The 26,923-nt window shown below is 45.6% G+C and overlaps 1 protein-coding gene and 1 long non-coding RNA gene across 5 annotated transcripts in view; one reads left to right on the top strand and one right to left on the bottom strand.

Moving 5' to 3' along the window:
* On the bottom strand, window positions 1-12,263 carry ANKRD39 (ankyrin repeat domain 39). Of its 4 annotated transcripts, XM_087875817.1 has the most exons (7): window positions 12,206-12,241; window positions 9,631-10,235; window positions 8,358-8,389; window positions 6,414-6,671; window positions 4,148-4,251; window positions 1,645-1,848; window positions 1-242 (listed from the first exon to the last, which is right to left on the bottom strand). In XM_087875817.1, exons 4-7 carry the CDS (start codon window positions 6,514-6,516, stop codon window positions 93-95), a joined length of 561 nt encoding a protein of 186 aa, XP_087731943.1. In that variant the 5' UTR covers window positions 6,517-6,671; window positions 8,358-8,389; window positions 9,631-10,235; window positions 12,206-12,241; the 3' UTR covers window positions 1-92. The 4 variants fall into 4 exon arrangements, with proteins under 4 accessions (XP_087731943.1, XP_060539490.2, XP_060539492.2 ...); XM_060683507.2 differs by lacking the exon at window positions 9,631-10,235 and having other exon boundaries at window positions 12,206-12,263; XM_060683509.2 differs by lacking the exon at window positions 9,631-10,235 and having other exon boundaries at window positions 8,358-8,379; window positions 12,206-12,255.
* An 8,312-nt stretch (window positions 12,264-20,575) lies between these two features.
* LOC148112461 (uncharacterized) overlaps window positions 20,576-26,923 on the top strand; it is a 37,314-nt gene continuing 30,966 nt past the window's right edge. Inside the window, exon 1 of the long non-coding RNA XR_015729388.1 lies at window positions 20,576-20,766. This is a non-coding gene — a long non-coding RNA (uncharacterized LOC148112461). The remainder of the gene's footprint in view (window positions 20,767-26,923) is intronic.

The following is a 26,923-nucleotide window of genomic DNA, read 5'->3' as shown; positions in this document are numbered from 1 at the left end:
TTCAGTTTCAGCTGCTTCTTTCTAATTTCGGAAGAGAAGATGCAAACATGGACATTTGGCTTAAGGAACAGGCAGCTTTTTCAAGGAACAAATCAGAGGTCTAAAAGTTTCTTCCGCAAGCCTTCATTCTTGGCAGGAACCAAGTCACCAGCACGTCTCTGGCTCTTGTCCTGCATATGCCTCAGCTGAGGGTGCTGCTCCAAGATGAGCTCGCAGATTTCCTGGTGCCCATTCTCTGCTGCCTGGAGAAAGAGGGAAGAAACATCACGGTGGAGCAAAAGAAGATCCATCCCATGGCCTGTACCCTTAACCAACTGAGCAACGGAGGTGGTTTAATGGTGGGGGAAGATGATGGAAGCAGGAAGCAAGGGAAGAATTGTGTCAGGGTTCCGACGATGGATGCCCTAATTAATTCATGAGCCTCGAGCCAAGTTTCAAAAGAAACCCAGTTATTTATTAGGAGCAACATGTCAGCATGTACCCAAGTGAAGTCAGCTCTGCCCCACGTAATTTACGGCCCAACTATGACTCTGTTTCCCCCCTCCTCCCAGGGTGTATCATAAATCACATTCTCCAACGGAGCACTTTTGCGGGCTGTAGAAAACACGCCTCTCCTGCTGGCTCTGGTAACCTGGGGTACAATCTGGAAAAAGATATGCGTGGAATGAGCTTCTGATCGTGGCAGCTGAGCTGCTCCGTCAGTTCTCCCCCTTCCTGCCTATGGCAACTCGAGGGCAGGCCTGGAATGCTTTACGAGTTGACAAATTGTCTTACAAACAACATTCAACTGCATATTGAGTCCTGGGTGATAGGAATGGTGACCCAAAGCTTAGTCTATGTCAGGGGTCTCCAAACTTGGAACTTTTAAGGCTTGTGGACTTCAACTCCCAGAATTCCCTAGCCAGCATGGCTAGCTGAGGAATTGTGGAAGTCCACAAGTCTTAAATTGGCCAAGTTTGGAGACCCCTGGTCTATATGATCTCAAACCTGTTCAGATATGACTCCAGCTCAATTCCCCAAGGGTTATAGAGGAAGCTTCCTTGTCCCATCTTAGACTATGAGTAAATCTACCTCCAGATTATTAAGATTGCCCCCAACAATCTGGGTCCTCATTTTACCCACCTCGGAAAGATGGAAGGCTGAGTCAACCTCAAATTCTGTCAGGATCAAACTCTAGACTATGGGCAGTCAGCCTGCAATACTGCATTCTAACCAGTGTGCCACCATGGATGGATGGATGGATGGAAGGAAGGAAGGAAGGAAGGAAGGAAGGAAGGAAGGAAGGAAGGAAGGAAGGAAGGAAGGAAGGAGGAATAGCAATAGCACTTGTATACCGCTTCACAGTGTTTTTACAGCCCTCTCTAAGCGGTTTACAGAGTCATCCTCTTGCCCCCAACAATCTGGGTCCTCATTTTACCCACCTCGGAAGGATGGAAGGCTGAGTCAACCTCTAGTCCTGTCAGGATCGAACTCTAGACTGTAGGCAGAGCTAGTCTGCAATACTACAATTCTAACCGCTATGCCACCCTGGCTCTATACTGCCTTAGAGTGCTTCTGGGTGATTTAACAATTTCATCATATTGTCCCCAACAATCTGTCTAGGTGGGGGGAGGCACTGGGGCTGTTCTACGCACGCACACATACCTTATGGAGGGACGTCTTCCCATCGTCGTCCGTGGCAGCTGGATCAGCTCCGTGGTCCAGCAGCAGCTTGGCTATTGCTGTGCGACCGCAGTAAGCCGCTCGATGGAAGGGGGTGGCCCCTCCATGGGTGCGGACATTGCAGGAGGCTCCGTGGCCCAGGAGGAAAAGGCAGATGTCATAATGCCCGTTGCGACTGGCATAGTGCTGCGGAAAGGAGAAAAGGGGACTCTATGAAAAACGGACCACGTCTGGGCCTTTGTGGCACCTCAACTTCCAATCTAAGCGGATGGCATGCATGGCAGTTGAGAATTCATATATAATATGCTCTGAGTCACTGTAACCTTGATTACGAACAAACCTGTTTTCTGGAGTTACCCGCAATCCGTTGTGTCATAAACGAATCAAACCACCATCTAATCAAATTAAGCTGGGTTTAAAGGTGAAGGTTCCCCTCGCGCATATGTGCTAGTCGTTCCCGACTCTAGGGGGCGGTGCTCATCTCCGTTTCAAAGCCGAAGAGCCAGCGCTGTCCGAAGACGTCTCCGTGGTCATGTGGCTGGCATGACTCAACGCCAAAGGCGCACGGAACGCTGTTCCCTTCCCACCAAAGGTGGTCCCTATTTTTCTACTTGCATTTTTTTACCTGCTTTCGAAGCTGGGACAAGTCACGGGGACTCACCCCGTTACGCGGCGCTCGGGATTCGAACTGCCGAACTGCCGACCTTTCGATCAACAAGCTCAGCGTCTTAGCCCCTCAGCCACCGCGTCCCTCTAAGCTGGGTTTACACAACCCCTAACAAAGACTCTGAGGTTGAAAAGAAATGAAGCTCAGCCTGTTGTGTGAATGCAATCAACATGGCTTTAACTTGCCTGAACTGTTAACTCTGATATGGAACCCAAATCTCAATCATGCACCTTGAAAAGCATTTGAGAAACTAGAGCCAACGAAGAAAAATCCATCCCCAAAGATCTGATTTTGCCACCAAAGCTTCTGCCCTTAAAGTCATCCCTGGACCTTATAACTCCGTGATGGCAAACCTACGGCAGATGTGCCAGAGGTGGCACACAGTGCCCTCTCTGTGGGCATGCGAGCTGTTGCCCCAGTTCAGGTCGGCCGCGCATGTATGCGTGCCTCCTGCCGGCCAGCTGGTCTTCGGGTCTCTGCCGTGCATGTGCGAGGGGCCTCAGTGGTTAGAATGCAGTATTTCAGGCTAACTTTGCCCACTGTCTGGAGTTCGATTCTGTCCGGCTTAAGGTTGACTCAGCCTTCCATCCTTCCGAGGTGGGTAAAATGAGGAATCAAATTGTTGGGGGTCATAGGCTGATCCTGTAAACCGCTTAGAGAGAGCTGTAAAGCACTGTGAAGCGGTATATAAGTCTTAAGTGGTATTGCTATTGCTACCTCATTCTGAAATTTTGAGGCGTCTCTTCATTGTCCTACCTGCTCTTTTTTTAAAATAGTTTATTTATACATTTTCATTTAACATACATAAGTGCTTTATGAATAGTGTAGTTGTCTGGATGGATTGCTTACATAATAATGTTTTTCAAGCTCTTAATTTCTACCTCTATTATCTAACCATTTATAAAACAAATCCCATAATGGAAAATGCTCTGTATCTTCCTTTACTTTTATCTGTAATGTCAGTCTATCCATTTCTGCGCGATCTAATGTTTTTAAAATTACATCTCCTTCTCTTGGCGTTTCCTTATTTTTCCAGTACTGTACAAATACAATCCTTGCTGCTGTCAAAACATGCAATATTAAATACAAATTCCCCTTATTGTTTTTTTTCTGGTACTATAGCTCACAAATGTATTTCTGTCTTATAATCTATCCGCAGCTTTTAACATTTTTCCTAGCCGTGTATGTATTTTTAACCAATATTTCTTTGCTTTCACACATGTCCACTACATATGACAGTACGTGCCCGGTGTCTGATTACATTTCCAACATTTGGCAGACATGTTTTAAAACATCTTTGCTGGTCTTGCAGGTGTAAAACATTTTGTACAGGTTGTCCTTATAGGCAGTTGCCATTGTCAGCTTATAGTTTCTTCCCCAAAGTTTTTGCCATTTGTCTAGTTCTATGGTATATCCAAGGGACACAGTGGCTCAGTGGCTAAGACGCTGAGCTTGTTGATCGAAAGGTCGGCAGTTCAGCGGTTCGAATCCCGAGCGCCGCGTAACGGGGTGAGCTCCCGTGACTTGTCCCAGCTTCTGCCAACCTAGCAGTTCGAAAGCACGTAAAAAATGCAAGTAGAAAAATAGGGACCACCTTTGGTGGGAAGGGAACAGCGTTCCATGCGCCTTTGGCGTTGAGTCATGCCGGCCACATGACCACGGAGACGTCTTCGGACAGCGCTGGCTCTTCGGCTTTGAAACGGAGATGAGCACCGCCCCCTAGAGTCAGGAACAACCAGCACATCTGTGCGAGGGGAACCTTTACCGTTACCTTTATGCTATCGTTGTATTGTCCTACTTGCTCTTGAATGCACTCACCAAAGCTGTGTATCCAAAAGGATCTGGCTCATTAGGTTTCCCACGGCTCAGGATGTGTTTCTTAACCCCTTCCAGATCTCCATTCAGCGCAGCATTCCAGATCCCTATGCAAACAATTTTTTTATTTTTAGTTAAACATGGTCAATCCTTTTGCTGAGATTCAGAATAAGGAACACCTTAAAATTAGCTACAAGCTTTCACCAATCAGAAACCCTGACTATGTTGGAACTGCAGCTCCCCAAATTCTCAGCCGCTGTCGAGGTAGGACGGAAAACCAGATCCATAGGTGAAGAATTCCATCAGCTGTTTTATTTTTCAAGTCCCTATGAAGGAATCTTTTCAGACTGACCATTTGCACCTGGGTGAGACTAGTGTTGTGGCCCCGCCCTCTGAGCCTGTCCCATCGGAGGAAGAAAGCTCCGAGCATGAGGAAGAGGAGTCAGCCAGGCCTCCCTCTCCAGGCCCCTCCCCTCTGGCACTGTCTCAAGTGCCGGCCGAGGGAGAGGAGATCAGTAGGGAGACAGCTGGCTCGGATCAGAGTGATGAAGAAACATCATTCCTGGACGCACGCCTCCGAAGGCGTGATAAACGGTTGCAGCAGCTCAGGAGGCGTGCTAGGGATTAGAACTGAGTCACTGGACCACACCCCAGAGACTATATAATAGAGGGTAGTGGTCAGTGATCCTTGTGACGAACAAAAGTAAACCTTGGATAGTCACTAAAGCCTCGTTCGGAACTGCGGAGAGAAATATTATTTCTGCTTGGACTTTTTGTACGCTAAGTACCTTATCTTTCTGTTTGTGAAAATAAAGGCATTTGGCAGACGGTGTGTCTATCGCTGCCAAGTGGGAGATAAGACCTGGGTGCGTTCCAAAGTGTTTCCTTAACCCTCGGCTGGCTGTGTTTGTGTGTGTGTGGGTACGGGGACAGATCAACTAGGTAAGGTTCAATGGCATTCAAAGGAGATTGTATTTTGCTCTCTTGTGCCCACATAAGGATTCCAGACTAATTCCCTGTTTGACTCCTCCCCCAGCTCAGCCAGTCTATCTCCAACCTCCACTCCCTTTTCAGACTAAAAAGTTTGGATTAAATCCAAACTCTACAAGAGTTTTTATCTCCTCTCGTTTCAGTCCTTGATAGAATGAAGGGACCTGGAGAAACGGAAAGACAGTAGATTGCAGAATTTTGACTATCTCAAAAAAAGATAAGAGCCGAGGTGGCGCAGTGGTTAGAGTGCAGTACTGCAGCTACTTCAGCTGACTGCTAGTTCAGCAGATCAGCGGATCAAATCTCACCGGCTCAAGGTTGACTCAGCCTTCCATCCTTCCGAGGTGGGTAAAATGAGGACCCAGATTGTTAGGGGGCAATACGCTATTTAGTATACTGTCTTTGGTGTAAGCCGCCCAGAGTCCTCGGAGAGTGGGCGGCATAGAAATATGACTAATAATAAAAAAATAATAATAAAACCCCCACCAATAACCCATACTGTCCAGTAGTGGTGTTTAAAAACTGTTTCCCTTTTTTAAAAAGCAGATATACAGTATATTTCCAAAAACACTTGTTTATGGAAATGTGATTCCCTTGACTGTACAACTCATGCTCCATATAATGTGAACAAAAATTACCAAACAAGAAACGATTGTTTTCATATTAAAGAAGAAGAAAAAAAAAGAACGATGAATTCTTGAGCTCAGTAAAATTTCCAGTTCATAAATAATAAAAAGGAAAGAAAAAGAAAAACATCCCTAAAAATATAAATAGGTGACTTTTTTCCCACTGCTTCGTTCTCCAAGCAATTTGCAGTATTTGTTGGTATAAACTTTAGAATCGCCTCACAATCAGGAGGCTGTGAGTTCGATCCTAGGTAGAGGCCGATATTTCTCTCTCTGGGCACAATGAGAATATATCTGCTGAACAAAACTCCTCATTGGCGACAGGGAAGGGCATCCGGCCACTAAACACTCTGCTAGCTCCATTCAGTTGCCCAGACTCCACCCTGCAAGGAATTATGGGATCGTTTGATGATGAAAATGATTGGTATGAATTTTAGAAACCATACTCTTATTTTTTTTTCTTGTAAAGCAAACACACCCCTTCGAAGAACACCACAAAAAGTGTGTTGAGGTGACAAGAGTTCTGCTGCTTTGTATTTTGATAAAAAAAAAATAAAAAGAAAAATCCTGCCTTTGGAACTCACTGCCACAAGGAATCCTTATCTTGAGCCTCTGCAAGCTCAGAAGTGTATCTTTCCCCAGAGTTACCATACCTCTCTCAAAATCCATCTCATCCAGAGTCTGGTGAACACTTTGCACTGAAAACGGGTGGCAGGAACAGGTCCCATCCTCGTGGTGTCCCGGGGACCGAGTCATTCTTTCGTTTTCACAAAAAAAATTCTTTATTGGCAAAGGGGAAGACTCGGCTCTGATGCAGGAATTGAACCCTTTGGCCGATGGCCTGTGGATCAGCACATTGTCTAGGAAAGGGAAGGCCGTTTCCAGAAGGAAGGTTTTCTACTCACTGCGGTCTGCAACAGAAACAGAATCATGCAAGGAAAGCATTATTTCTTAGCCTGCGATGGCCGACCAGTAACAGCACCCAACCTCTTAGGAACTGCTGTATCTTCTCTAAAACTCTATTCTCTCTCCTTCTCTCTCCCTCCCTCTCAATCTCTCTCCTTCTCTCTCTCTCTTTTCCTCTCAATCTCTCCTTCTTTCTTCCTCTCAATCTCTGCTTCTCTCTTTCCTCTCAATCTCTCTCCTCTCTCTTTCCTCTCAGTCTCTCTCTTCCTCTCAATGTCTCTCTTTCTCTCTTCCTCTCAATCTCTCTCCTTCTCTTTTCCTCTCAATCTCTCCTTCTCTTTTCCTCTCAATCTCTCCTTCTCTCTTTCCTCTCAATCTCTCCCCTCTCTTTCCTCTCAATCTCTCTCTTCCTCTCAATCTCTCTCCTTCTCTCTTTTCCTCTCAATCTCTCTCCTTCTCTCTTTTCCTCAATCTCTCTCCTTCTCTTTTCCTCTCAATCTCTCCTTCTCTTTCTTCCTCTCAATCTCTTTTCCTCTCCTTCTCTCTCTCTTTTCCTCTCAATCTCTCTCCTTTTTCTTCTCAATCTTTCCTTCTCTTTTTCCTCTCACTCTCTCCTTCTCTTTCTTCCTCTCAATCTCTCCTTTTTCCTCTCCTTCTCTCTCTTTTCCTCTCAATCTCTCCTTCTCTTTCTTCCTCTCAATCTCTCCTTCTCTTTCCTCTCAATCTCTCTCCTCTCTCTTTCCTCTCAATCTCTCGCCTTCTCTTTCTTCCTCTCAATGTCTCCTTCTCTTTTTTCCTCTCAATCTTTCTTCCTCTCAATCTCTCTCCTTTTTCCTCTCAATCTCTCTCCTATTTTTCCTCTCAATCTCTCTTCTTCTTTCTTCCTCTCAATCTCTTTTTCCTCTCAATCTCTCTCCTTCTCTTTCTTCCTCTCAATCTCTCCTTCTCTTTTCCTCTCAATCTCCTTCTTTCTTCCTCTCAATCTCTTCCTCTCAATCTCTTCCTCTCAATCTCTCCTTCTCTCTTTTCCTCTCAATCTCTCCTTCTCTCTTTCCTCTCAATCTCTCTCTCTTCCTCTCAATCTCTCTCCTTCTCTCTTTTCCTCTCAATCTCTCTCCTTCTCTTTCTTCCTCTGAATCTCTCCTTCTCTCTTTTCCTCTCAATCTTTTTTCCTCTTTCTCTTCTCTTTCTCTCTTTCCCTCTTTTTTCCTCCCAATCTGTCTTCCTCTCAATCTCTCTCCCTCTCTCCCCACGCCCACTGCTATCCCACACTCAATTACACACAAACCCCCATGATTTTTGCCTTCCGCAAGGAAGAAATAATAACCCCATTGTTATCGCCGTGAAATAAACTCAAATTGGGGTCACCAATGAGACGCTGAAAAATTACAGAGGCCCCCAATTTAAAGCTTCAAAGAACGGACTAAATTTGTTTTACCCAACCGTGGCTGATGCCCATTTTCAGCTATTTAGGAGAGACGGAAGTGGGTTTTTGCTACCTGTCAGCATACTCGCATCAGGCCCCCTGCCTCCATTTAATTATAGCTCCTCCGTTCTGTCTTTTTAGGAGTGGATGCTTTATTGAAGTGGGGAGACGTGACTTACTAGCAACCGTTCTAAGGCTCCTAAAAATTAACACCTTCCGTGTGTATCATCCGTAAGCATCTCAGTGTAGTAGCCATTAAACTCACCAGGTATCTGCCGCTTTATATTCTGCAGCCGCCTCCCATAATAAAAAAAAAAAAAGGAAACTTTTAGCACATTTTACAGCAATCAAGGTGAAGTTCAACGCTCAACTATTTACGACAACTACTAATGTGACTCAGCGGTTTAAATCGGAGACACCGAAACACAACGCAGAGTAAATCAGCACCAGCTAAGGAGGGAAATTGCTGCAATATCATGTGGCCACGAAAAGAAAGAGATGCCCGTTAGTTGGAATACAGATTAACAGAGTTGGAAGGGATCATGTAGGTCAGCTGTCAACCAACTGGTGGTCCATGGACCACTGATGGTCGGCGAGAAAGTTTTGGTGGTCTGCAGAAAAATTATTTGCATTTTTTTTTTATATTGCACTAAATCAGGGGTCCTCAAACTACGGGCCCTGGGACGGATAGGTGCAATGAATGTTTGTGTTGCTGCAGAGAGTCTCCCCCTTTGGGGTCTTTTTGTGTGGGTCAGAAATTCCGATTCGGGGTCCGCTTCGGCCTCCTGGTGGGGGGCTTTGGGCGAAGGCTGGAGGGAAGTGCCGCTGGTGGCGAAGAGCCGGATGGCCTCGTTCCAGTGGGGCTGCATCATGTCCTGGAACTGGCTGACCATCTCAGCCCGCTGAGCCTCCAGGCGCCGGTACCTGGCCTTGCACTCTTCCCTCTGCTTGGAAAGTCTATGCTCCTAGTCCTCAGTGAGGTGCTTCTGCTGAGCCTCCTTTTCGATCAGATCCAATTTGAACTGAGCTATTTTGCCAACTCTTTCTCGTGGTGGCTGCTTAGCTCCAACAACTGCTTCCTGTTGGGGCCCTAAGGAGCCCAGATGGGGAGGCGAGGAGTGGTAGGAGGGGAGGGGTGAGTAGAAGCCGGCAAGGCATCCCTTGACTTGAGTGACATCAAGTTGTCCACACCCACCCAGTCACATGACCACCTAGCCACGCCTACCCATCCGGTCATTAGGCAGATCGTATTAGTGGTCCGTGGGATTTAAAATTATGAATTTAGTGGTCCCTGAGGTCCGAAAGGTTGGGGACCCCTGTTCTAGTCCAACCACCTGCCCAAACAGGAAACCCTACACCATTTTTGACCGATGGCAGTCCAGTCTCTCTCTTTTTTTTTTTTTAATTTGATTTATATGCCGCCCTTCTCCGGAGACTCAGGGCGGCTTACAATGCGTTAAGCAATAGCCTTCATACTTTTGTATATTTATACAAAGTCAGCTTATTGCCCCCACAAAATGGGTTCTCATTTAACCTACCTTAGAAAGGATGGAAGGCTGAGTCAAGCTTGAGCCTGGTAAGATTTGAACCTGCAGTAATTGCAGGCAGCTGTGTTAATAACAGGGTGCTTTAAACCACTGTACTACCAAGGCTCTACCTTTCTTCTTGAAAGCTTCCAGTGATGAAGCTCCCACAACTTCCGAAGGCAACTTCTGTTCCATGGGTTGATTGTTCTCACTGTCAGAAAATTCCTCCTTATTTCCAGGTTGAATCTCTCCTTGATCAGGATGAAAGGCTATGCCAAGTCTTGACAAAATAGTAAAACACAACTGCATAATGCTGCCCACAAAGGTGCGGATTGTCAAGGCCAGTTTTAATACTTGTAACTTGCGGTTGCAACAGCTAGTCAGGCTGGGTTGAACAAAGAAAAATTGGATCAGTTACTGTCTCTAAGCCTCCCATTTGAAATTGGGAAACGGCCCTCATGGTATCTTCTGAAGCACTTCAGAGCAAAGGCAGGATAAAATACGATAAGTAATAAAAATTTTGTGCTACAGTTGCTATAGAAATCCAGGGCACCGAATTAAACAAAAGAAGAATCCATCAGTTGTATAATTGTTGATTTCGGTTTAAGGAACTGTGTCTGCGGGGGAGAACAGACAATTTCTGACTGCATTCACACGTTATGACATGGTTTATCGAACACGCTACAGTTGGCTGTGCTCACACAATACGGTTAACCTTAAACTGCGGTTTACAGGCCTTCTTAGTTAATTTTGCAACAACACACCCAATGACAAAACAATATGTATCTTTAAATCTGGTTCCGATAAGGTTTACAAAGCCATAATTTGCTTCACCGTATAATCATGAAACACATTACGATTGGGTCAGTTCACACATGGGTCTACAAACCGTATTATTTGGCTAAATTTATGCAATCCCTTACCTCAAGTCAAAAGAAACAAACAAACCACAATGCAATATAGACACAAGATTTTAGGTTGGCTTCCGGATTAGCAAGTAACACACCTTTTAGAAACAGCAGGGGGTTGGACTAGAAGACCTCCAAGGTCCCTTCCAACTCTTCTATTCTATTCTATTCTATTCTATTCTATTCTATTCTATTCTATTCTATTCCATTCCATTCCATTCCATTCCATTCCAATATTTGTTCTGTTCTGTTCTGTTCTGTTCTACTCTACTCTTTTCTATTCTATTCTATTCTTCATTCCAATATTTATTCTATTTTATTCTATTCTACTATACTCTATTCTATTCTACTCTACTCTTTTCTATTCTATTCTATTCAATTCATTCCAATATTTATTCTATTCTATTCTATTCTATTCTATTCTATTCTATTCTATTCTTCATTCCAATATTTATTCCATTCCATTCCATTCCATTCATTCCAATAATTGTTCTGTTCTGTTCTGTTCTATTCTATTCTTCATTCCAATATTTATTCTATTCCATTCCATTCCATTCCATTCCATTCTATTCATTCCAATAATTGTTCTGTTCTATTCCATTCCATTCCATTCCCATTCTATTATTCCATTCCATTCCAATTCCAATCCCAATCCCAATTCCAATTCTATTTCCATTCCATTTTAAGAAGAGATTGGACAACCATTTGTCTGGAATTGTATAGGGCTTCTTGCCTAAGCAGGGGGTTGGACTAGAAGACCTCCAAGGTCCCTTCCAACTCTTCTCTTCTAATTCTAATTCTAATAATTCGAATTCTAATTCCATTCTACTAGGTGGCTCAGTGGCCAAGACACTGAGCTTGTCCGATCAGAAAGGTCAGCAGTTCGGCGGTTCGGATCCCTAGTACAGGTCTCCTGCGTGAGCAGCGGGTTGGACTAGATGACCTCCAATGGCCCTTCCAACTCTGTTTCCGTTGTTATTATCAATTGTTATTCTATTCTATTATTTTCTATTCTGTTCTAAAGAGAGGGATGGCTGTTTTTTTCCAGGGGAAGGGAAGACATCTCAAAAGTAACCCTCGAAACAGAGGACAAGCCCCTCTTGGCGCTTCTGGAGAGGGAGAGGTGGGCTGGGGAAGAGAGGTAGCGATTGCTATAAATATAAACCCCCCGCCATGCAAAATCCATCTGCAGAACGGGCACCATTAGAACTCAACCCTTGAGCCATCAAATCAACCCTTAGCTGGCTCCAAAGCTCTCTGCAGCAGAGCCAAATGCTGATTTGTGACTTGGATGGGGCACCACAAGGAAAGCCTAAAGGAGTTTTTTTTTTTAAAATAAAGTCCTGGACTGTCCAAAAAAAAAAAAGCATTTCCACATTAAGAATAAATGCCAAAAATGAGGTTTTTGGCAGACTTTGTCAAGTCCCCACTCTCCTCTGCTGGCTGTGGAGGATGGGGCTGGGAGTCCACCCTATGGGAATAATGATAACAAGCCAATTTTTCAAAGGATCCTACTGCTCTACCCTTAATAATTCTTGCAGGGGGGTGTTAATTTAGAAAAAAAATTATTATTATTTATAATGCTCCCCCTCCCCCCTTCAGTTAAAGACACCTGCAAACGCAGCCAACCCCTCCCCCACCCAGAAAAAACACTCCCCCCCCTCCCCCACCGGTCTTACAGCCTCCATCTTGCCTCCTTCCGGATACTGAAAAGCGCTTCGTCCAATCCAAGACGAGGGGAAGGGCCCAGGCAACCAATAAGAAATCTTCTTTCTTATAAGGGGGCGGGGCGGAGTTGTATTGCCGGCAATGACCGCACCTATCCACCAGGGGGAGCTGGGAACTCAGGAATGGTGGTAAGTGAGCAGGTTCTTTTGTTTCCTGCTAGAAAACCGGGTTTATTCACAAACTAGGTTAGGTTAACCTTATGCAATTGCAGCCGGTGGGTTAGAAATATATGTATTTTTCAATATAGGTTATTTTTCTGACTTTTTCTCTTTTTTTTTTTAGCACTCTTGAGTGCTGCTGAAGCTGGGACTGAGCAAATAATCTGGGGCCTTTTTCTGCCCTGCTAATTTCATGCACCCCCCCCAATTTCATTTCTTTTAAGTCGGTGCCCCTGAAATTTAGCAGTGCAATTTGATGCATGCATGTGTAGGAAGAAATATCCTTCTGGGTTCGGCTCCAAGTGGGGAAAAAGACACTGGAAATATGGAGACTGCTTGGAAAGATGGTTTATTTTTTTTATTATTATTATTATTTTTATTTTAAAAAACAAACTATTGAATTTAAAAATTTAAAAATACAAAATTATACAAATTTTTCTCAATCGTAAGATTGCATATACAATACACAACCCCACCGACAAGCTAAATATATGTACCTATGTACATTTATTTATTTATTTATTTATTTATTTATTTATTTATTTATTTATTTATTTATTTATTTATTTATTTATTATATTTCTATACCGCCTTTCTCCCGTAGGACTCAAGGCGGTGTACAGTCAAGAAAAATATAGACACACAAACATCATAAAATTGCTAATTAAAATTGTTATATATATATATATATATTTATATATTTATATTTATACATATATAAACATATACATATACATATATAAACAGTGATTTATTTCTTATTCTCTCTACCTTACGGTGCTTATTTGTTACCTTGATTTTTCCTAAATTTAGTCTTTACCCTTTTTTCTTTTGATTTATCCACTTATACCATCTATTCCATACTTCAAAATATTTGAGTCTTCCTTGTCTTTTAATTTTAAGGTTAATTTATCCATTTCTGCACATGCGTAAATTTTTTGAATTATCTCCTGGTCTGTTGGCAAACAATCTGTTTTCCATAATTGTGCTAGTACCAATCTTGCCGCCGTAATTATGTGTAATTTTAAGTATTTTATGTCCTGTCTAATGTTCCTTTTGATCATGCCTAATAAGAAGATTTCTGGTTCTGATTCAATTTCTTGATCTGTTTATTTCTACTATCCATGTTTTTATTTTCCTGCAATATTTCTTGATTTCTGGGCAAAGCCACCATAAATGGAAGAAAGTACCCTGAGCTTGCTTACATTTCCAACAAGCCGAATTTACATTCGGATACATTTTCGCTAACCTCGAAGGAGCTAGATACCACCTGTGCCACATTTTATAATGATTCTCCTTATATGCTACTGATTTTGTCATACTGTAATTGTTGTCCCATGCCCTTTCCCATTCTTCTAGCTGTATACTGTGCCCAGTGTTCCTTGCCCAAGCTATCATCTGTCCTTGTTGAGTGCTGCTGAAGCTGGAATGAGCAATCATCTGGGACTTTTTCTGCCCTGCTAATTTCATGCAATTTCATTTCTTTAAGTCGGAGCCCCTGAAATTTAGCAGTGCAATTTGATGCATGCATGTGTAGGAAGAAATATCCTTCTGGGTTCAGCTCCAAGTGGGGAAAAAGACACTGGAAACACGGAGACTGCTTGGAAAGATGGTTTAATGGTGGACAGGATCACATGGTTGGAGTTCCTGAACAGAAAAGGGGCGAGATACAGCAAGTCCCCGGGTTTTATGCCCTCTCTGGCTTTGAACTCCCTGGGGCCCAGAAAGAGTATCCTGATTGGTTGTCAGACTCCCAGGGGGTGGGGGGGTCTTAGCTAGCCTTGCTGGCTGATGTAATCTTCCCAGGTGCCGTGCCGGGTGAGTTTCTGTTGCTAGATGGGTTCTATTGTATTGCAGATGATGGTCCTTTGACAAAGGATTGGGTTTCTGCCTCTGGCCCATTGACAAAGGGTGGGGGGCAGGAAGGTGGGAGAGGCTTGGGGGCGTGTGGCTTGGGGGCGTGGGCTATTGGAGAATCCCCATTCCCTCCCCACTCCTGGGGGAAGGATACTGCAAAATCCCCATTCCCACCCCACTCGGGGGGCCAGCCAGAGGTGATTTTTGCTGGTTCTCCAAACTACTCAAAAATTTCCGCTACCGGTTCGCCAGAACCTGCTGAATTTCACCCCTGCTCTAACGACCCGAAAGCACAAACGGAGGGTGACAAATGTTAATATTCACACTGGCAGAGACCTGAATAAACTCAGCCGTCCATCACGGTGCGAGCTGTGTGGCTCCCACGCGGCCTTTTTCTTGTCTATAGGAGATCCACCCTTTTGACCGCAAAGCAGCAGACATCCCTGCCCGAGCCACAAACCAGTAATTTTAAGAGCTTCCCGCTTTAATTAAAGTGACCTGACTCCTTAGGTAAGCGTAGGATGTTTTCCAGACAGACAGGTTGCTCGCTTGGTTACCAGGTCTTGGTTATCTCCTGCAAGGCCAGAAAAATCTCATTGCAGGCAGGGTGATCCAGCGGTCAGCCGTACAATTTCCGCTTTGGTGGCAGGAAAAAGGGCATTTTTGCATCATCCTCCAGGTGAGGCAGGAGGCGATGGCAAGCAGCCATGGCACCTGGTCTTCTTCCTGCTTTTGGGCGCAGCGGGAAAAGCAGCTATAGAAGGTGGAATAACAGAGTTGGAAGAGGCTTTGGAAGTCTTCTAGATCAGTGGTCACCAACTGGTGGTCTGTGGACCACTGATGGTGCGTGAGAAAATTTTGGTGGTCCGTGAAAAAATTATTTGCATTTTTTATATTGCACTAAATGCTATTTATCTTTTTTTTTTTTTTTTTAAATCATATTAGTGGTCCATGGGATTTAAAATTATGAATTTAGTGGTCCCTGAGATGCGAAAGGTTGGTGACCCCTGTTCTATCTAGACCAACCCCTGGCCTGCTCAATCGGGAGATCCTGGGTTTTAAACCTTTTTTAATTGAGATGTAAAATATTGCAAAATGCAAAAGTAAATAGAAAAGCTGAACTTCGTGCTGGAAGTGGAAAAGAACGAAACGTTGATTTTTGGGTTTTACCGAGTAGATTGACAGACCTTTAGAGAAATGGCTGATTCATATTATTATGAAAAAGTAAAAAGTTGTGATTTGATGGTTGTTAATGCCTTATTTTACTGCAACAGAGTGCGTGTCAGAAGTCCATGCTCCTTTTTTTTTTTTTTTAAAAATTGATTTATATGCCGCCCTTCTCCGGAGACTCAGGGCGGCTTACAGTGCGTTAAGCAATAGCCTTCATCCTTTTGTATATTTTATACAAAGTCAGCTTATTGCCCCCACAAACCGGGTCCTCAATTTACCTACCTTAGAAAGGATGGAAGGCTGAGTCAACCTTGAGCCTGGCAAGATTCGAACTTACTTTAATTGCAGACAGCTGGTGTTAAATTACAGTGCCTTGTCTGCTGCTTCTTATCCTTCCTCGCTTCTCTTCCTCCTCCCCCTCCGCTTTTCTATTTACTTTTGTATTTTGTATTCTCAATCAGGAGATTCTATACCATTTCAGACAAGTGGCTGCCAGTCTCTTCTTAAAAGCCTCCAGCGATGGAGCATTCATAACTTCTGGTGGCAAGCTGTTCCACTGGTTAATTGTTCTCACTGTTAGGAAGTTTCTCCTTAATTCCAGCTTGCTTGTTTCCTTGATAAGTTCCCATCTATTACTTCTTGTCCTGCCTTCAGTTGCTTTGGAGATGTTCTGACTTAAACTTCCCAAGTCATTAAAACACACAAGGAGTCCCCAAAACCTCTTTTATTGCAACAGCTGTGAATTCTGTTCATTCACAGCGGAGTCCCAATTGAGTTGTAAAGAGTCCTTTGGGAGAAGTCCTTTGGGATAATCACCCACCTTTATCTCCCTTGACGCGCTGCCAAAGACCTAATTGGCAAAGCCACACGGAGTCCAGAATCGAACAGAGATGCCGACTGGAAACAGAATTAACAACGTTGCTTTCCTGCAAAGGGCCCACGTGCCTTTGCTCCTCTTTTAAGCCGTATGGGAGGGGCCAATCATCTCCAAGCCTTACTCCAGAGTCGTCCCTTTTGTTTGAACTCTTCTTGCCTTCTGGCAGCTCTGCGCATGCGCGCACTGGGAACAGGCTCCCCCTGTTCCTCTGCCTCGCTGAGGTCCAACTCTGGAGGCTCCGGAGGCAGCACGTACCTCCCAGATGGCCCTTTCTCTGCCTCGGACGCAGAGCTCTCGTCCGAGCCTTCCCCAGACTCCAGGACTGGCCCATGGTCCTTCCCAGCCTCCTCACTGTCCGACTCGGCTGCCAGCTCCGCAGGCTGCTGGCGGACCACAACACGAGAATAATTTGACTTCCCCTTCTTTGTGGTAGCCGCTGAGATATTGGAAGATTGCTATCATGTCACCCTTAGTCCTTCTTTTCATCAAAGTAGACATACCAAGTTCCTGCAACCGTTCACCTTTGAATTCTGCGGTCCTCTCTCGGCACGGTCTCCTCCTGGCCCTCGGCCACCAGCACTCCCCACAAGCACCCGGCATTTGTGCCAAGCCACATGGGTATTTGGCCAGCAGCCATGGACGGCCATCCCCCAGGGAGAACAGGGGACACATTAGCATATTGACAGTTCAGACTTGGAGGGACGTGTGACTGTGTTTACGGGAACTTTTCTGCGTTGGTGGAAATGCTGTTTCCGTCGTGACCCGCCTGACTGTGTCTGCCTGCTGGGAATAACTTTCTGGAGAAACATTTATGCAGACTTTTTCATTTGGGGGGGACATTCCACTTGCCCGCAGAAAGGCTCTGGAGAACGACTCTCTCTAAATTTGTGGGAGGGGGCATCCTTCCTATTTACAATAGTTGCATTTTCCAGGCTGCTGATACATGGTGTTAAGACAGAAAGTGGATTAATTTTGTAAAGAAATTAACACTCTGCTAGTGCTCCTTCCTTCCTTCCTTCCTTCCTTCCTTCCTTCCTTCCTTCCTTCCTTCCTTCCTTCCTTCTTCCCTCCCTCCCTCCCTCCCTCCTTCCCTGTGTCATTCCTTCCTTTTCTTCCTCCTTTCCTTCCTTCCTCCCTCCCTTTTCTCCTTCCCTCTGTGTCCTTCCTTCCTACCTCCCTCCCTATGTCATTCCTTCCTTTTCTATCTTCTTTCCTTCCTTCCTTTTCCTCCCTGCCTTCCTCCCTTTTCTCCCTCCCTCTCTGTGTCCTTCCTCCCTCCCTCCCTCCCTCTGTCATTCCTTCCTTTTCTTCCTCCTTTTCTTCCTTCCTTCCTCCCTGCCTTCCTCCCTTTTCTCCATCCCTCCCTGACCTCCCTCCCTCCCTCCCTTTTCTCCTTCCCTCCCTCCCTCCCTATGTCATTCCTTCCTTTTCTTCCTTCTTTTCTTCCTTCTTCCCTGCCTTCCTCCCTTTTCTCCTTCCCTCCCTCCCTCCCTATGTCATTCCTTCCTTTTCTTCCTTCTTTTCTTCCTCCCTCCCTGCCTTCCTCCCTTTTCTCCCTCCCTCCCCCTGTCCTTCCTCCCTCCTTTTTCTCCTTCCCTCCCTCCCTCTCTGTGTCCTTCCTTCCTCCCTCCCTCCCTCCCTCTCTATGTCATTCCTTCCTTTTCTTCTTCCTTTTCTTCCTTCCTCTCTGCCTTCCTCCCTTTTCTCCCTCCCTCCCTCCCTCCCTCTCTGTGTCCTTCCTCCCTCCCTCCCTCCCTCCTTCCTTCCCTGCCTTTTCTGAAAGATGGCACAACGCCTGAGAAATCAGGAGAGGGTCTTTCAAATGTAACTGTGGGTGGTATGTTCAATCCCGCATCTCCTTTGCCAGTGACATGATTTAAAAACATTTTTCTTCTGTCTCAAACCACAGTGTAAGTTAGTAGTCTCCACAGGGTAGAACTGAAAAAGTCAGAACAGTGTGATTTTGATGCTTGTTGTACCATTGTCCCCTTCCCTTGACTTTTATGAGTCTAGCTAGCCCATGGACCCTCCTAATGCAGCATACAGCAGCAATCATACATTAAAGGAGAAACTGCGGAGCTGGCAGCAGAGTCGGACAGTGAGGAGGCTGAGGAGGACCATGGGCCAGTCCTGGAGTCTGGGGAGGGCTCGGATGAGGGCTCTGCGTCTGAGGCAGAGATGGGGCCAGGGCCATCTGGGAGTTATGTGGGGACTCCAGAGCCTCCAGAGTTGGACAACAGAGAGACAGAGGAACAGGGGGATCCTGTTCCCACTGCGTGCATGCGCAGAGCTGCCAGAAGGCAAGAACAGTTAAGACAAAAGGGGCAACTCGGGAGTAAGGCTTGGAGATGATTGGCCCCTCCCATAAGACATAAAGGAGGAGCAAAGGCACATGGGCCCTTTGCAGGAAAGCAACGTTGTTAATTCTGTTTCCAGTCGGCATCTCTGTTTGATTCTGTACTCCGTGTGGCTTTGCCAATTAGGTCTTTGGCAGCGTTTCAAGGGAGATAAAGATAGGTGGACTTCTCCCGAAGGACTCTTTATAACTAATCGGGACTCCACTGTGAATGAACAGAATTCACAGCTGTTGCAATAAAAGAGGTTTTTGGGACTACTCGTGTGTTTTAATGACTCCGGAAGCCTAGGGCACAACAATCCTGCAGGAACCTCTCAACTCAATTCGAGCTTAAAATGTAGGTTTGATTCTCTTGCACATGGCAAGCGACCAACCTGGGTGGTTAAAGGAATTGTCGGAGTGAAGGCAGCTATATATACATATATTGCATCGGTTGCTGGGGAACGTAAGCAGTTGATTCCGTGATATAAGTAGCTATTTCTTTTTTATTTTGGTTAATTCTATTTATATCCTCCTCTCCGCGTGATGAAGTACCAGGCTTGGCAAAAACATGCTAAAAAACACCCAAACGTGAAGCATAATCACCAAGCTTAAATTTAAAAAATCAGTAAATGGCAGAGAAAAGGATGTTTTCCGCCGCAGATCCAAGTAGATTAATGTCAGTGACCTTCAACCGCTTCAGCAAATCTAGGGAAGGGATCCAAAATGAGCCCACCGAGTGCAATCCTTGAGGAAGTCAAAAGACACAGAACAGAGTTTATCTAAGAGGAAATACCAGAATCTATAGCAGAGTAGAAACGGGAGTGAAATGCTCCTGGTTCGGACCGGATCGCTCGATCCGGTAGCAATGGCGGCGGTTGTTTCGGAGAACCGGTAGCAAAAATCCCTGCACACCCCCCCCCACACACACACACCATGCCCAGCTGAGCCGCACAATCATCAGAGGCTTTTTTTTTTAACTTTTAAAAGCATTTTTTCTACAAACTCTTCCGACGAAAAAATGCTTTTAAAAGTAAAAAAAAAAAAAAAGCCTCTGACGATCGCGCGGCTCAGCTGGGATCCTCAGAGGCTTTTCAAAGCATTTTTTTCTGCAACCTCTTGGCCGAAGAGGTGGTAAAAAAAATGCTTTGAAAAGCCTCTGACGATCCCAGCTGAATTCCCCGATCGTCAGAGAGGCATTTTTTAAAAAGCCTCTCTGAGGATCCCAGCTGAGTTGCCTGATTGGCAGAGGCTTTTCAAAGCATTAGAAAAAATGCTTTGAAAAGTTTTTTTAAAAAAAAGCCCACCCAGTCACATTACCCACTCCCACCAAGCCACGCCCACAGAACCGGTAGTAACAAATTTTACATTTCACCCCTGAGTAGAAGCCATCCTTGACTTAAGACCACAACCGAGTCCAAAACCTCCGTCGCTAAGCGAGGCGGTCGTGAAGTGAGTTTTGAACCATTTTATGATTATTTTTGCTACGATTCAATGAAACGCTGCAGTCGTTAGGTGAACCATACGTTAAGGGAATCTGGCTTCCTCCGTTGGCTTCTGCTTGTGGGAAGCCGGCATGGAAGATTGCAAATGGTGACGTTTGGCCACCATCATAAATATGGGGGTGGACTAGATCAGTGGTCCCCAACCCCCGGTCCGCGGACCGGTGCCGGGCCGTGGAGTACCTGGCACCGGGCCGCGCAGCGGCCGGGGGACATGAACGCTGCAGCGCAAAGGCTCCTGGGCCGTGCGCAAAAGCTCCTGGGCCGTGCGCAATGGGCCGTGCGCAAAAGCTCCTGGGCCGTGCCCCCACCCCTGCGCGCGCTCAGTGGGCCGCGGCGATAAAAAGGTTGGGGACCACTGGACTAGATAACCTACAAGGTCCCTTCCTACTCTGTTAATCTGTAAATCTGTCTCATTACAGTCAGTCCCGGCAAGGCTTTTCTGAATTAGTAAGGCCTGCAGACAAGGGAACAGCTCAAGAGAAGAGCAAGGACTACCGCCTCCTGATCCGAGAGCAAGGAGGGAAGAGAGAAGGCGAGAACAAGGCACACTGAGCCGGCTACGAGGGAGGAGAGTGCCCCGCCCCCTTTCACAAGGCACACCTGGGGCAGGGTGAGTTCTATTTACCTTTACTACTGGTTCGCAACGGGAGCGAAGCCCTGGTTAATGTTTGGGTTAACCTGGCTTATTGGACTGCTGGCCCTGGTTAATGCTTGGGTTAACCTGGCTTATTGGACTGCTGGCCCTGGTTAATGTTTGGGTTAACCTGGTTTATTGAACTGTTGGCCCTGGTTAATGTTTGGGTTAACCTGGCTTATTGGACTGCTGGCCCTGGTTAATGTTTGGGTTAACCTGGTTTATTGGACTGTTGGCCCTGGTTAATGCTTGGGTTAACCTGGCTTATTGGACTGCTGGCTCTGATTAATGTTTGGGTTAACCTGGCTTATTGAACTGCTGGCCCTGGTTAATGTTTCGATTAAGCTGGTTTATTGGATTGCTGGCCCTGCTTAATGTTTGGGTTAACCAAACAGGTTAACCAAACAGCCCCGATTGCTGTTTAGTTAACCTGGTTTACTGGACTACCTGCATCCAGAGGCTTCTGAACAGGAGTGGGTTCTACTTACTTTTACTACCGGTTCATAGTAGAAGGAGGAGAAGGAAAAGGAAAAGAAGGAGGGGAGGAGGAAGAGACAAAAGAGGAGGAGGAGGAAAGAAGGAGGAGAAGGAAAAGGAAAAGAAGGAGGAGGGAAGGAGGAAGAGAGGGAGGGGAGGAGGAAGAGGCAAAAGAGGAGAAGGAGGAAAGAAGGAGGAGGAGGATTTTTGCTAGACTCCTGGAGCAGAAGGAATGAGAGAGCGAAAGAACAGAATTAAGGAAGAAAGCAGATGGTCCCCAACCAGAGGGGGCTGCTTCTCTCTCCAAATTCTCTCGTCTTTTGTTTTGTCTTCAGTCTTTAAATCTTCCATCCAGGCTCTGCTGCATCTGTTACTCCGGGGTTCCACCTCTCCTTCAAGAGAAACCCCACGTCCTTTAGCGGAGTCTATTAAATACTTGAAGGCGATCAACCTCTTTTCCATTCATCTCCTTTCCCTAAGCTGAAATTACTCAGTGCCTTCAAACCTCAAGATGTTTTTCTTAATTTCAAATCCTCTTTCCCCTTTGATGCTCCGCTCGGCATCCGCGCCGGTTTCCTAATGCTTTTTCTAATAAGAGTCTAAAATAAGGACCCTCACTGCGGAAAAGCATCTGGGTTGAAACGGAGCCTCTTCCTCCCCTCCGCTAGACTTCCTTGTCTAATCATCTTGATAGCACAGTGGTCTAAAGCACCCTGTTATTAACACAGCTGCCTGCAATTACTTGCTGGTTCGAATCTCTCCAAGGCTCAAGGTCGACTCAGCCTTCCATCCTTTCTGAGGTAGGTAAATTGAGGACCCAGTTTGTAGGGGCAATAAGCTGACTTTGTATAAATATACAAAAAGTATGAAGGCTATTGCTTAACGCATTGTAAGCCGCCCTGAGTCTCCGGAGAAGGGCGGCATATAAATCAAATTAAAAAAAAAAAAGCGGGGGGGAGAGAAGGGTAGCCCCCTCCCCTCTTTCCATTCCATTGGCATCCTTCAGTCTCAAGAGACTATGGGATCGTGCTCTGGAAAGAGGTCCTAAAACAGCATCTGGTGTGACTAAAAAGGCCGATTCGAGAGTGGCAATCCCTTCCACACTGCGGGCAGATATAGTCCGTCCCCGGCCCAGACCCCAGATTTCGCTGGTTCCGGGACTGCCTCTTTGCCTAGGCCTGCCGAACAAGCGTCTCTTCGAATTGGAGAAGGCCATGCTGCGTCTTTAGCCTCCAAGCTGAACGTTCGGAGGCCAAGGTTTCCCAATTGTTAATGTCCATTAGGTCCCTCTTGCAGATATCCTTACATCGCAGCTGTGGTCTCCCTCTGGGGCGCTTTCCCGGCACTAATTCTCCATCCAAGAGATCTTTCGGAATCCGAGTATCAACCATTCTCCCGACATGCCCCATGGAGGAGGAGTCAAGAGAGGAAATAGTCTGGGCTCGTTACATCACCATAAACCATCTCTTGTCCAACTTCTCTTGAATTCGGTTAATTCTCATCTAGAGCCAATTCAGTGCTGATCGCTAGTTGACAAGATGCTTACTGTAGAGGCATGAACAATAAATTAGCTAGATTGAAATGTGGTCTTGATTCTTTGCAGCCGACAAATCAATTTCTTTCTCCAGCTTTAATTTGTACACTTATCTGTCAACCGTACAAGGAACACCAACAAGGAACAAACAAACAAACAAACAAACAGAAGTATCCGTGAGTCTGACGAAGAATCTCCTATAAAGCAAAAGCTCAAGGATCCAGAAGGATCTCTGGAGAAGAATGACGAGGGGTAAACAGACTGTGAAACTGACTAGACCATCATGCCTGCTCAAATGCAGAAAGGGAGAAGAGAAAGATAAAACTTTTTATCCCCAAGATAAAATCCTGCTTTTTCTAAGGAATTAGCATGTGTGGGTAGCAAGACTGGTTTTGTGTGTGTGTGTGTGTTGTGATTGTGGGAATCACAAAACCGAAGGAACAATTATTTGAATCTTTACACATCCACAGACAAAAAATTGGACCAAAAGAAATCAGGCACGGTGGCAACCGAAGCCTGTAATTGGCTACTGGCTGCCAGAAACATGTGGTTTTTCTAACACCTTCTGCTTCTCTCCAGCTGTGAAGTGCATGCCTCAATTCACACTCACAACACAGCAGAACCTCTGCCAAAGCATTCTGCTGTGTGCCAAGTGAGCCCCGTTCCAAGTATTGCTTTCCATCCTGCAAACATTTATATTTTCACAGAGATGCTGAGTTAAAGTCCTTCTGTTCGAGGATGTCCACAATATACGGTAAAAAAAAAAACCTACAAAAACAAAAATCCAAGCAGGCAGCCACAAGGGTGGGATGCGATGGCCGTAACAAGGGGAACTTCAACCCCACTGTGGTGGTAGTGGCCGACGTCTTGATTTTTTGGACCACATCCTGTGTGGACGCATCGTGAAAATACGTACGAGACAGAGGAAGCCAGCTAGACATCCCAGAAAGTTTTTTGGGGGGGTCAAACTTTGGTAGTACTTGGTTGGGAGACCACCAGGTGATCCCAGGAATGTGGGGTAGGCTGGAAAGTTCAAATAACAAATCCAAGAAAATAGGTGTAACATCCCTTTTCTGTTATTCCCCATCAAATGGCATAGTGGTATTTCAGAAGTTCCCAGGAATCAAAGGAGTTTATCTATTTTCAAAAGGAAAGAGTTCTTTCTTTCTTCCTTCCTTCCTTCCTTCCTTCCTTCCTTCCTTCCTTCCTTCCTTCCTTTCTTTCTTTCTTTCTTTCTTTCTTTCTTTCTTTCTTTCTTTCTTTCTTTCTTTCTTCCTGCCTTCCTGCCTTCCTGGCTTCCTCCTTTCCTTTCCTTTCCTTTCCTTTCCTTTCCTTTCCTTTCCTTTCCTTTCCTTTCTTTTCTTTTCTTTTCCTTTCTTTCCTTTTTTTCTTTCTCCTCCTCCTCCTCCTCCTTCCCACCCTAGTCAAGAAAAGATTTAAAAAGCCGGATAAAGTCATTATCTCCTCCTCCTCCTCCTCCTCCTCTTCTCCTCCTTCTCCTCTTCCTCCTCCTCTCCTTCTTCTTCTCCTCCTCCTCTTCTTCTCCTCCTCCTCCTTTCCACCCTGTTCAGGAAAAGATTTAAAAAGCCGGATAAAGGCATTATCATCATCTCCTCCTCCTCCTCCTCCTCCTCCTCCTCCTCTTCTTCTCCTCCTCCTCTCCTTCTCTTCCTCCTCCTCCTCCTCCCCTTCTTCTTCCTCTTCTTCTTCTTCTTCTTCTTCTTCTTCTTCTTCTTCTTCTTCTTCTTCTTCTTCTTCTCCTCCTCCTCCTCCTCCTCCTCCTCCTCCTCCTCCTCCCCTCCTCCTCCTCTCCTCCTCCTCCTCCTCCTCCTCCTCCCCTTCTCCTCCTCCTCCTCCTCCTCCTCCTCCACCACCACCTCCTCCTTTCCACCCTGGTCAGGAAAAGGTTAAAAAAAATTGGAGAAAAGACATTGGAGCAGATAATTAGAGAGGGAGGAACTAATAGGCCGATCACAGGCTTTGGATGCCCAATTGCCTCCTTTTGCTGTAAAATCTGCCCTCCTTGCATATCGCACTCACTTTCCTTCACGCACTCCTGCCTATAAAGCATTTTTTCCCCCCTGTGTAAATTAAATCTGGGAATATGAAGGCGTCGCAAGACTCATTTGGCGGTTGTGCGGAAGACGTCTTTTTGCCGAGTCTACTTTTCAATTCCTCCTCTTTGGTTTTGCCAGTCAGCCCCACATTTTAGTGTGGGGCAGGGATGTGGGGCAGGGTGGAGGATGCCTTGGTGGAGCCCACCTTATTGGATGCTGCTGGAAAGACAGTAAACCCACCAAGAGTTATTTCCCTCCTGCCACTTGACAAACTCTCTGCGTTTCTTGCTATTCAAAGAGACGCTGGCTGATTAAAATATTTTTGCCGCAACTCGGCACACAAGGAACATATGAAGACATTTAACAAAGTTAATTGCTTACTCCCGCCTAAACAATTAAACATGATATGAAAATGCAGCCTTAAGGCATTCTCTGAAGGCTGAATAGAACGATCACGTCTTAGGCGGAGGCTCAGTTCACACAACATCTTAAACCCGGGTTAGGAAAACTCCATTGCTCTGGTCACTTAACAGGAGAGGTGGGGTTCAAAAATTTTAGCAACCTGGTTGCTGGGTGGCGTGGCCTACTCGGCCTCCTGCAGGCCGAGTGGGTGCAGGCTCCAGAGGTTTCGCCCTCCCCAGGCTCCGGAGGCTTTTCTTGAGCCTTCGGGAAGGCGAAAACAGCCTCCCCCGGACTCTGGAGGCCCTCCAGAGGCCGGAAACGTGCCTGTTTCCAGACTTCTGGAACTTCGGGGAGGCCCCTTTTTCGCCCTCCCAGAGCCTCCGCACAAGCCCTGCACTTACCTGGCATCCAAAATGGGCCACATGGAGACTCCGGGGAGGGGAGGGGAGGGGTGGGCGGGGCCACCCAGTCCTTGCAACTACCGGTTCTGTGAAGCAGATGTAAAATTAGCATCCGATTTGGCCGAACCGGGTGAATCCAACCCCTGACTGCGAGCTTATCCACCGAAGACAAATTCCTTGCATGTCCAATCCCACTTGGCCAATAAAGAATTCTATTCTATTTCTCCTTAGTTCTAGGTTGTTTCTCTCTTTGATTAGTTTCCATCCATTGTTGCTTCTCCTGCCTTCAGGTGCTTTGGAGAATAGGTTGACTGCCTCTTCTTTATTTATTTTTCTTTATTTATTTTGTCGAGTACATATTAGATAATATATATAAGTATAAGCATGAATTGAATACATAAAATGGGTACAATTAAAGGGAACATTAGGACAGGGACGGTAGGCACGCTGGTGCTCTTATGCACGCCTCTTACAGACCTCTTAGGAATGGGGAGAGGTCAACAGTAGACAGTCTAAGGTTAAAGTTTTGGGGGTTTTGGGATGAGACCACTGAGTCTGGTAGTGCATTCCAGGCATTAACAACTCTGTTACTGAAGTCGTATTTTCTGCAATCGAGTTTGGAGCGGTTCACTTTAAGTTTGTGTCTATTGTGTGCTCGTGTATTGTTGTGGTTGAAGCTGAAGTAGTCACTGACAGGTAAGGACATTGTAGCAGATGATTTTATGAGCTATGCATAGGTCCTACCGAAGGCGGCGTAGTTCTAAATTTTCTAAACCCAGAATTTCAAATCTGGTGGCATAGGGTATTTTGTTACGAGCAGAGGAGTGGAGGACTACTTCTCGTGAAATATTTCTGGACACGCTCAATTGTATTAATGTCCGATATGCAGTGCGGGTTCCAGACAGATGAGCTGTATTCGAGAATTGGTCTAGCAAATGTTTTGTATGCTCTGGTTAGTAGTGTAATATTACCGGAGAAGAAGCTATGCGAAATTAGGTTTACTCTCCTCGAGAGTAAGGCTTGGGGCTAATTGGCCACTCCCTTAGCCTATTTAAGGAGGAACACCAACTGAAGCAATTTGTAGGGAACAACTTCAGTTCACTCTCCTCTGCAAATTGCTTCTGGGCTTTCTGCCAACCCTAGTAAGATTGTGATTACTTTATCTTTGGTTTCTTGTAGGGTGTTAAGAAAGCTTATTAACAGCCTTTGTTTGAAAAAGACTGAGTTATTTTAGTAAATTAAGTTTTGTACAGACTTTGTGC

The sequence above is a fragment of the Pantherophis guttatus genome, chromosome 9 (assembly GCF_059756535.1).
Source record: "Pantherophis guttatus breed Tessera chromosome 9, ASM5975653v1, whole genome shotgun sequence".
NCBI lineage: Eukaryota > Metazoa > Chordata > Lepidosauria > Squamata > Colubridae > Pantherophis > Pantherophis guttatus.
The sequence above is the reverse complement of the archived record's forward strand: the minus strand, read 5'-3'. Positions and strand labels throughout refer to the sequence as shown.